The sequence below is a fragment of the Pseudopipra pipra genome, chromosome 10 (assembly GCF_036250125.1).
Source record: "Pseudopipra pipra isolate bDixPip1 chromosome 10, bDixPip1.hap1, whole genome shotgun sequence".
Classification (NCBI taxonomy): domain Eukaryota; kingdom Metazoa; phylum Chordata; class Aves; order Passeriformes; family Pipridae; genus Pseudopipra; species Pseudopipra pipra.
This window is the reverse complement of record NC_087558.1, coordinates 15382602-15393400: the sequence shown is the minus strand read 5'-3', so window position 1 is coordinate 15393400 and position 10799 is coordinate 15382602. Positions and strand designations below refer to the sequence as shown.

Genomic DNA, 10799 nt, shown 5'->3' with positions numbered 1-10799 from the left:
TGTAATTAGAGCCTGAATCACATATGATCATTGAAGATAACACAAGTTCTATATTTGTAACAATAACCTATATTGAAGAGAATGCATTCACATGAATGTATGCAAAGGGTAAATTTATCCATAATTTAAAGCACCCACCCTGGAGTATAATTACTGAGCACATGCATTCTCCTTGGGGAAGTGTATTTGCCAAGTGCTGTAATGGACAAGAACAGTAAAAGCTTTTCTGTTACCACACCTAGAAAGACAATTGATGTAGATGACTGCACAAAAAGAGCTGTTCTCTACTGGAAAGGCGCCACCCACCTCGTAAGATACCTACTGCACAAATATCACAAATCTAGTAAATATGAAGATGTATTTGCAAACAGCCATTACAGCACGCTGCAGTAAATACAGTGACTTGTGGTTTTATTTATAGCACATTTGGCCTGAAGGACAAGCAACATTTGTGCATATAAATTCTGGCATCCCTGCAAAAAACCACTGTAACTCTTAGCCTGCTGGAAAAAATAATGGAAATAACCGATAAGTTAAACTTCTTTTTTGTTTTTCTGGCAGTTCATAACTAGTATTTGACACCCTAGCAGGAATTACTTTTCAATTTAATTTCCTTTGAATCATATTTCCAAGTACAGACATTAATAGAGAATTGGACTTCTATTCTTTTGACTTTCTTCTGGTTAATTCAAGCTATTACACCACTGTCCATTTTTGTTAGGTAAACAGCTTGGGGTTTAAAAAAACTTTATGTAACATATACTAAATAAACAAAGCTGAACTAAGCTTATCAAACATATCCTTTCAGTTTATTCCAATATCAAAAGTTGTATTTTCATAGTGTGCAAGAATCAAAACCAATCAGTTCCAAAATGAGAAAAAACCCCTCTTGTAAAGAAGAGCAACTCCATTATCACAACCTGGGAACTAAACAGAATTTCCCATGTACCTCCCCTTACCTCTAGATTCTGACATTCCTGAGCTGAGTTTGTAGGAAGGCCAATCCATCTGATTTCCTTCTTCTCCTTTGAAATGATGTTCATTGCCATCAGGACGTTGAGGGCATCGTAAACTCTCCGTCTAATATTTTTCTGATCATAAGCCTGCTAAGAAAACAATTCAGCATTAATTACAGTGAAAGAATTAAAAAAGGAAAGATAATTGAGCACACCCTAGATATCCAGAAGATAAAATGCCAAAATAGCAGTTCAAGTCAGAGTGCTATTAAAATATGATCCTTCACCTGTGCTACTCCTTGGATACCACATGAGCATGTCTGGCTACAGGTGGAAGCTTCAGGCCTGCTGGAAGCATCTGTGCAGGAAATTCCCACCATGGCAAGTCTGTGACTATTGAAAAGCCAGACAAGACCACACATGGTGGGTGCAAGAGCAGCCTTTTCTTAAAGTTAATTATTTTGGCGGACTTGTCTACTTTGTTTATAATTTAGAGGGAGTTCAATTCTTCATTTTAATTCTCTGTTTTTGAATTCCTGAGGATAAGTCTTTATATTTGAGAAGTAGTTAAGTAAGTGAAGGAAAGTATGGACTGTGGCAGGATAGTGCAGAACCAGAAGGAACATAACAGATAAACAAGACAAACCTGTAATGGTATAACAGTTTCACCCCCTCTTCACTTACCGAGTCTGCAGCCAAGTGGCTGTTGGAGTTTGTGAACTCTGACACCAGCTCGTCGGCCACTTCGTTGTACGAAGTTGTTCCTTTACGTTGAACTTTTTCGCAAACTTTCATTGAAAAATGCCTCAGACCCTTCCCATTTTTATCTCCTTTTTTGCTTCTCTTACTGGAAAGAGAAAAATATTATTTTAATACATTGAATGTTAATGAGTTACTGTGTTACACAGTAAAGGGTCTACCTTTTGCAACAGGAATCTGGACCATTTAAATTAAAACCAAAACTGTTCTGCTTTTTTGCATCAGTTTCTTGTTTCTTACAAGTTGGCAAAAAAGTGCACTGGAGCCCTTTCCCTTTCCTTGGCTATTTCTACATGGGTTGTAATTGAACACATGCTGCGAGAAGATGCTTAAAAATAGATTTGGAATTCATCTCCAGGTAGTTTCACAAAAGAACAACCAAAAAAATCTCACAGGGTGTTTATGTGCCTGGAACCCAGATTTATGGGGATCTCTCACGTGTGTGCCTAAAATAGAAAGGCTCAGACACCCCTGTTTAAATATTTCAAATACAGCAAGAGATACTTCCCCATCAGGAGAATTAAACTATGTGCCATCATAGTTAAGACAGAGGTACAAGAATTTCTTTAGTGGAGAATAAGTACATATTCATTGAGTTTTATGGTGCCAAATTAACAACTGGCAACTGTCAGGGTTATTTTCCATTCACCTTCTTCTTCCAGAAAAGCAAGAGCTTAGCCGATAGTAATAGAAAAAAACAGGAGCAGTTGGTTTCTCACACAAACTAGATTTGGATGTGGATTACAACAGAAGCCTTTAAAAAGTTCAGCTCTGTTGTTTTTGGGTTTGGGGTTTTTTTTAATTACAGTCTGAAAAGTTCATTTGATAATATGTTTCAGGGAGATCTGTTCTTTTACAGAAAAAGGCCTAGTTCTGCCAGCAGTAACAAGCTAAGGAAAATATTAAAATATTAACGTAAAAGAATGGGTTTCGAAATTTAGAACATATTTAAGAAAACAGAACACAGAAGAAAAAAAAAGAACAGGAACACCAGAAGATTAAAAAAAACCCCAACACTTCCAATTCCTACACAGATATTCAATTTGATCAACCTCGACAGGTAAACAAATAAAACCACCTTGAATGCTTTAAAAAAAAGTTTCAGAAGCAAAGGAAAAGATCATTTGTTTAGAAGTATTTGTTACATGGAAAACTAGAACAACCTTGTTTCTGAAAATCTGTTTTTACAACTACCGGTATCTTCTGTAACAGCAAATTTATTTATCGGGAAGTGATAAAGCTAAAAGGAATGAATTATAACTACAAGGAATAAGATCCACACAGCTTTTATGTGAAGGAGTGAAAACTGAAAGTGGGAACTGGACACTCATCTCTCTGAAGGGCAAATCTGAAGTAGAACAGGTATGACTGTGCACATAAAATACATGTTCAGCAATACTCACCTTTCTGAAAAATCTGACTCTATAATTTCCTGAGTCCGTTTTCGCTCCCTAAGAAAAGACAGTTCAAACTTAAGATGAAAATAACATCATATCTACAGACCACTAAAATCACAGTATGCAGAGCCTTGCTGGATCTGGTGTTTGCTGTTACATGTTTCCCAAAAGGGAAAAATCTGACACACAGAGATTGACAAAATCTGAGAGAAGGTGGTTAGGGCTTTTGGAGGAGGTTGTTGGAGCTCACTGCCAGACAAGTTCTATTCCCAATTTTACCATGCTTTGCCCATATAAATTTAGGTAAGTCACTTCACCTGGAACTACAAAAGTGCTGATGTGAGCTAGATAACCAAAGTCCATCAAAAAGGAGAAGCTGGGCTCCTTTGAAAATTCCTATTTAAAATTCCTCCATGTGGAACAAAAATGTCTTTAAACAGTGCCTAACATGTATCCTGTATTTTCAGGCCATTGAATGTTCTGAAATCTTTAAACAAAAATCAAGGTAAACCACTAAACATGTTCATATTAGGGCTGATGCAGACAGAGCTGAAAGAAAGAGACTCTGAGGAAGCAGCTGGTGTGAATTTTGCACAGGATGAGCAGTTTGCAGTCACTGGTGGTTCCTTATTGTCCCATTTATACCCACAGCAAACAGGAGCTGTGTCCCAGACTCGCATTTATTCCTGCAGCTCACACAAGGTACATTGCCTGAGAGTGTTGGGAAGTTACATTCCATTGTTTCCCTGTGTTTCCAAAGCGGCCCCACAGCACAGACTCACAGCTGGAGACCTGACACTGCTGTGAGGGACGCTGAACAGGAAGGATGGATTTGAAGCCCTGTGCCTTGAAAGCCAGCACGTACTTGGTTTGCAGTGCAGAGCACAGGAGGCCTCTCCCCGGGCAGCAGCAGTGGGATTTCTGCCTCGGTGACCCCTGTCCATGGTGCTTAACTGGGGGCTGAGTGCAGCTGGGGCGGGGGCTGCAGCACTTCCCTGGGCAGGGCCCTGGAGCAGAGCGAGAGAAGAGCTGGCCCCTGGCCTGTGCACCAGGCTGCTGGGGGCTGTGTGGAGCCCTGAGAATGAATATGCTCATCCCATTTGATTTTGGAAATAATTTGGAGTCCGTGGAGTAAACGATGGGTAAAGCAAGTAGGCTGGACTTGCAGTCTTGTGGAACTGTCTTCAGCAAGGGCTCACCGCCTCCATTCAGCAACACCACGGACCCTTCCTCACCTCTGTTCCTCAGATGAAAACATGACCTGTGGTATGGACTTCTGCATGGATCAGTATTAACTGGTCTGCCTGGAGTCATCTTGCTCAAATGGCTGAAACAGAAGTCTCTGTTGTTGACTCTGACAGTCAACAAACAAAAGGATGGTTCTTCTCCTTGGTGGTGGAGGTTGATGCTCTGCAACGAGGCTGCTCTGGGAACCCCCATCACTGGGTTTGGATGAAGCTTAGGAAAGCAATGGGTGTTGATTCTCTGGTTTAGCAAGTTGCTGTGACAAGTAGAGCTTGTCCCTCCTCTGGGTACTGAAAGAACATCTGCCTGGCCTCCACATTTCACAAAATGTGGAGAAACAAAGTAATCTTCGTGAACTCCTTTTTCAAATAAAATCAGTACTGAGTGCATTCAAAAAGTATTTCAGGAAATGAACACAAAGTCAGCAAAAAAATAAAGCTTAAAAACTGCTCAGCTGGGCCTGCAGTTTATCGACTCTGTGGTGGGAATACAGTTATGGGGAAGTACAGGCCTACAACAGTCCTTGCTTACAGAGTTGTTGTTTCTTAGATGCTCCATTTCTCATGTCTAAAGCTGAAAAGGTACTACTGACATTCATCACTGATTAGAAAAATTAACCTAGATGCAGAAATAAATTATTTTTTCAGAGGCAAAGCTCTACATCTTTATTTTGAGACAGCTAAGCTCAGCAGTACTGGTATTAAAACAAAATACCAAGAAATACTGTAAAGACCAGATTTAATTAGAAGAGATAAAGAATGTCATGTTACTCTGGAGTACCTCAGAACCCACGGAACTTGTTGCTAATGTAAAATAGTAATAAAAATACCACACTGATTACATTCAAAATTTTCCATTAGAGTTTATTCTTAATTGCCTCTTGAAGTGATTTTGACAGTCTCTCCCCCTGTAGGTACCCACTGCTATGCTCAACAGCAGCACTACTTGAATAGACCATGAATTCATGAAAAAAATAAAAGCTTGTTATAACAGGACTCGTGAATTTGCGACTCCATTTTCACAAAGAAACAGACACTGCCACAAACCACAATTAAAGCAGACAGTGAAGTGACCAGTGCTTGTAGCTCGTGTTCACATGCTTCAGACATCAGAAGTGCATATGAGGCTAGACAGCACACTCTATATTCCTTTTAGCTGTGCAAGAACTAGAAGCTGTAAGCTAACACACAGATACAACAGTATAAATAACAGAAAAGATCAGAACAGGCCCTCAAGACATCTTTAAATAAGGTAAAAGCCTTACCCTGGGACCCAGCCAGAAGCTTCTGTTATGTGTGTCTGTGTGACCATTGTTTGAGGTGGGTTATACGGACTCCCAATCAGAACACTCCCTGAATTGGTCAGTCTTTGTGGTGTGCTTATGATCTGTAAAATTTAGGAATAAAAAACACTGTTGTCTTAAGAAAAGAGAGGTTACCACAGCCCCAAATACTAAGCATTGCACTAAGAAAAGCAGTAATAATTCTGTACCAGAAGCAAGCTGCAGTCAAAATATACAGAAGAGATGTCATCAGAAGATCTTCATACAGTAAAGTAATTACAACACTGTTAAGTTTTCTAATTGTACCATATTACTGTATTATTCATATGGTCAAGAACTAGACAAATAGAAGTAATTCCTAGGTATGGCAGGTAGGATCTGTACCTATAGACACCCAGCTGTTTCTCCACGAGTACATCCAGGCAATGTTTTGATCCCTGTAATCAATAAAACCTTCTTTCTTTCCAATGGATTTGTCTCTTGTAATTGTCTTTGGTACCAAAGACAAACCGAGCTCCAGGCAAAGTGTTCCCTGCAGTTTCTAGCACTCAGAAGATCCCAGGGCATTTTGGCAAGCTAATAATACAGCACTGTACCTATGGAATTCAACATAAAGTCTGTACTGTAGATAGAATTTACATTTACACAAACCTGGTGAAATTGTAGGTACAGTGGTTAACACCAAGACACCTGGTCTCAACTTTTAAATCACATCCAAGTTCACTCTTCAAAGTAGGTCACCAGAAGAATTTATATAGTATTTATAGATCAAACAGCATTAATTACTTAATCTTTAAAATAAAACACATTTAATTACTTTGATTCCAGTATGATAAGATTCATACCAAGGTTTCTTGGACAGTGCTTTTTACTCATATACCTTATTTCACTTTTTAAAACTTTATTTTACTTTACTCCATTTGTTAAGTAACATGTTCAGTACTGACTGGACTAAACATTGTAGTTTCCTTTACTATTTAACTTATCCAACAACCTTGTAAGCATACAGCATATATATATATACATAGCAAGTGTGTATATATACAGTAAATGTGTGTATATATACAGCAAATGTGTGTGTATATATACACACATATGCAACAAATAAGTATACAGAATTTGTTTGGTATCCATCAATACTGTTTAAACAAGCAGAAATAAATGATATGTGAAGAATCTCCCATTTCCTTAGCTCATTGAGTGTTACTTCACATCCCTCCTGACACCACACCATCATAACGCATATTGTTTTGTCTTAAGGATATAAATTCATCTCAGTTATTTTTTGTAAACGGACAGCTCGACAGAACCAAGTGAAAGCAGAAGTTTAGAGAACCCGAAGCAGTGGTACAAGTGCTGTATTTCTGGTGGATCCCGGAGGTGCCCGCCCGGCTGTGTTACCCGCCGTGACCCCGCGGGTCCCCGTGTCGGGGCCGCTCCCGCCCGGCCCGCAGTGCCACCTGGCGGCCCCCGGGAACAGCACTAACACTTTATCAGTAACACTTACGGTGTTAAACTTACACCTACGGACTGAATCTAAAGATTCAGTCTTAGTACGACCAAACAGTCGTACCCAAGAACCCAGCCAGCAAACAGTGCCCTCTCCACCACTGGCACAGCCGTAGCCCGGGGGACTCAGACCAGTGGCCACCGTTCAGCCACCTCACTGATCCCGGGGGCTGTGCTGGTTTGAAGGACCTGGAGCAGTGGTTGAACAAAGCCAACAGCCCCTCCCAGAGCAGGGTGTTGCTGACACAGGTGGGAGGCCGAGGCAGCGCTAACACTGGCACTGCTGAGAGCTTGTGGGCATTCTCCTTTCAATGGCCTGGCATAACACAGCTGTACCCTGGGTGTCCTAGAAGGCCTGCTTTAATGGCTACTTAATAAGGAAATGTTTTCTGAATATAGATCTATCCTTGCAAAACAGCAGAATAAAAGAATGAAAAAATGAAAAGAAAAAAAAGAATAAAAATTGTGTGTCTCACACCAGGTAGTGGCTTTTGCAACTTCTATCTGCTACAGAACTTAAACTGCAACTAGGGCTCACTTCAACCAAAAGCAGGGCCTTGAGAAGTCACCTGTAAGAGTAGGAACTGCATTAACAGACTGCTCTGCCCTGGTCTGGGCTATTTATTGCACTCACAAAACATCTTCTGTGGCAGAACTATTCCAGTGCAATGCTACAGGGCACACGCTCCTCAAGACGTGCATCAGCACTGACGCACTGAGCAGGGCTGTTCCAGGGCTGTTCCAGGGCTGTTCCAGGGCCATTCCAGGGCCGTTCCCTGGCAGCCTGTGCCCAGTGCTCCAGATGGAGAGCTCCACACAGCAGGGAATGCCGGGAGGGGGGGTGGCTGTAATGTGTGTGCCCCTTTGGTGTACTGCTGTCCTTTGGTGCAACCCACTAAAGAAGAGTAGTAATGCTGACAGGAAAAAGGCCCAACACAATTATTTATAAAACATACCAAATGCTTCTGTACTCAGGCTAAGGGCTTGGCAGGTGGGCATCAGGTCACTAGAAACTGTTCACGTTTCTAGGTATTGCTTTTTTAGCTCTCTGGCCACCAGAAAACCTAAATTTTTTTTTAAACTAGATCCAAAATCCCTGAAATGTCAACATATGCCCATATACCGTTATCACTGACAGGAAGAGTAGTTTCAACAAGTTAAATCTCTTGTGGCACATCCGAGGCACTCTCTGGCAATGTTGGAGAGTATCAGTAACATTCTTAATGAGATTTCTTTTTTCCTTAATACACTTTTGTTAAAATGTCAGCTGACAAAGTTGTTTTAATTTCCACTCAAAGCCAGACAAATGGGTGTCCCCCAAGGGCAAACACAGGAGCGTTGTTGGGAGTGGCAATTTTGGGATGCTGAGCCTGCTGTGCCCCTATGTCCCCCCCCTCCCACCCAGGTGGGGCACTGTGTGGCTGGGGCAGGAAGCAGCAAGTTCCTCACACAGTTCACATCTTTGTTTTTCGTGTTTCTACGTTACACCAACAGGAAGTCACACAGGCAGTTACACAAGTTGGCATTACCAGGGTTGCAACACTTACCATTTGGGGTCCAACATTCACATTGATTGGTCCTAAGGTTTTTGGCAAAATCTTAGTCGGAGAGTTGGTGCTGGAAACTGGCAATGTAATTACTGAAATATTACCTAAAGAGAGTGGTAAAAAGAGAGTTTAAATTACTGCCTTAGTAACCTGTGAAAACCACTTTGGCAAATTCTCACACCACTTCAACGTTCTGGAACCAGATGAGCTTTCTTGCCTCATTCACTGCAAACACACCCTCATGTAACAGCCTCCAGACCTTTCAGCAGATGTCACAAGGACACCTCACCAAACTACACCTTCACTACTTTACCTTTAAAATTAAACGTATTTTATTTCCAGAAATAATTTATTTATTGTTGCCTAAGACGAAGAGCACACAGCCTGCAATACCTCAGCATTAGAAGTTAAAATACTTCAACAAGAAGCCAGCATACAAATCCTATTTATAATCATAAGCATGTGTAGAAAATATGCATCCATAAACCTTCCTAGCCTTAACCATTCCTCATCCACCTATACTAGAGTGTTCTGTAAACACCAGTGCAGTGAGCAAATCACAGCCTGCCACTGTACAGATGGAGTAAGTGATGCCTTTACAACTTGCCTAAAGTAACAGAGCAGGCAGTTGGATGCCAAGATAAAGCCAACCACGCCACCATGTTCTCATCCCAAGATGTTTATCATCGTTGTGATCCCAGACTGCTTCCGGATCTAACCCATCCTGCCTTCACACAGCTCAATGCTGAGAGCCTCAAAACACTGCTGCTCCTCCCCTATCCCAAATAACATCCTGTATATTGATTATTTGGACTGAATGTTTTAATCAAAATGGTCATTGTAGCACTGTGTGTTACAGCCCAGGAGTGCTCCAACTGCTGTGCACAAGCCACTCCAAGCAGTGAGATCACTGGCTTATCCATGGACATTGTGGCAGCAGCAGCAGCTTTCTCTGGGACATCTTCAAAGCAAGGGAGTTGGGAATCGATCAAACACCAGCCCCCATTTGTACACACAGCCCTGCTCAAAAGGGGCAGGGACAGTGGGGGGTCTGCAGGCACAACCAAATGTAAGGAAGAGCTGCCACTGCCTCGTAATCCAGAGTCAGCCTGAGTCTAGCTGAGGTCTTGAGTCATGAGGACAAGGATTGGCTCCTGGAGAACTCCTTACACTCTGGCACTGCAGACAGCAACTGAGGGCATCTGAGGTGACAGGTTCCTTCAGCACAGCACAGACACCAGCCCTCCTCCACAGGAGGCAGCCAACACTCAGCTCAGCCCACATGGGCCCAAGCTGATATTAGACATCCCTGGTCTTTTCTCACATCACCAGTTCACCTCCACTGCCCACTTTTCTCACTTGGTCCTGAATCATAGTCTCTCTTTTACAAGTTATGCTAGCACACCTATGTTCTGCCATGGGGTAACTGAAAAATCATACATTCAATAATGTAATTTCTCTGCAATAGCAAGCAGGAGCAACACAACTGATAGAAAAAGATTTTATCTTCTGTAGTTACAGCACAGAAGTAGAAAAGATGTAGACATATGCAAAGTCTCTCCTTTATAAAAAAAAATCAGAGATATGAGAAATACATACAATTTGAGGCAAGGATGTTTTCTTGTTTTGTGTAAATTTTCCAAAAGGCAGATCTGTATCTGAAAACATCTTCAGAAACTGCTTGTTTCTCTAGTCAACAAAATGAATAAATTATTCAGTCACCTCACTCACCTAGAAAAACAAACGTACAATCACACCATCCCAAACTCACCCCCCCAGGAAATCCTTGCTCTATTATGAAACATCTTTTGTGAGGTAGCGCCAGAGTGCACAAAACAGCAATTCATGATTTACATACACTGTGTTCCCATTCTGAGCTCAAAATAGTTCTCCTACTTGTCAGTTTTACTTTTGCTAGAGGATTTTGCCTGGGATTTCCCGAGTTGTGCCAGCATATTCTCATCAAAATCCAGTCACCCCCCTCACTGCGGGCTGTTGCAATCAATGATGTGTCACTTCCCAGTACTGCTGTAGGAATTTTCCTCTTTTCTGCTCCAGCTGAAACTTTTGACCCTGTTATCTCCAAGATCAGCTCTCATATTAT

The 10799-nt window shown here is 41.4% G+C and overlaps 1 protein-coding gene across 8 annotated transcripts in view; it reads right to left on the bottom strand.

Annotated features, from left to right (window-relative positions):
• TFDP2 (transcription factor Dp-2) overlaps positions 1 to 10799 on the bottom strand; it is a 52862-nt gene that overhangs the window by 19127 nt on the left and 22936 nt on the right. For 3 of the 8 annotated variants that reach the window (XM_064666440.1, XM_064666435.1, XM_064666441.1), the window contains exons 4-9: positions 10295 to 10384; positions 8696 to 8799; positions 5622 to 5743; positions 3119 to 3166; positions 1641 to 1803; positions 960 to 1106 (exon numbers count right to left, since the gene is read on the bottom strand). In XM_064666440.1, coding sequence (XP_064522510.1) covers positions 960 to 1106; positions 1641 to 1803; positions 3119 to 3166; positions 5622 to 5743; positions 8696 to 8799; positions 10295 to 10384 — 674 coding nt within the window. The remainder of the gene's footprint in view (positions 1 to 959; positions 1107 to 1640; positions 1804 to 3118; positions 3167 to 5621; positions 5744 to 8695; positions 8800 to 10294; positions 10385 to 10799) is intronic. The other 5 variants (XM_064666438.1, XM_064666443.1, XM_064666442.1 and 2 more) reach the window with 3 other exon arrangements.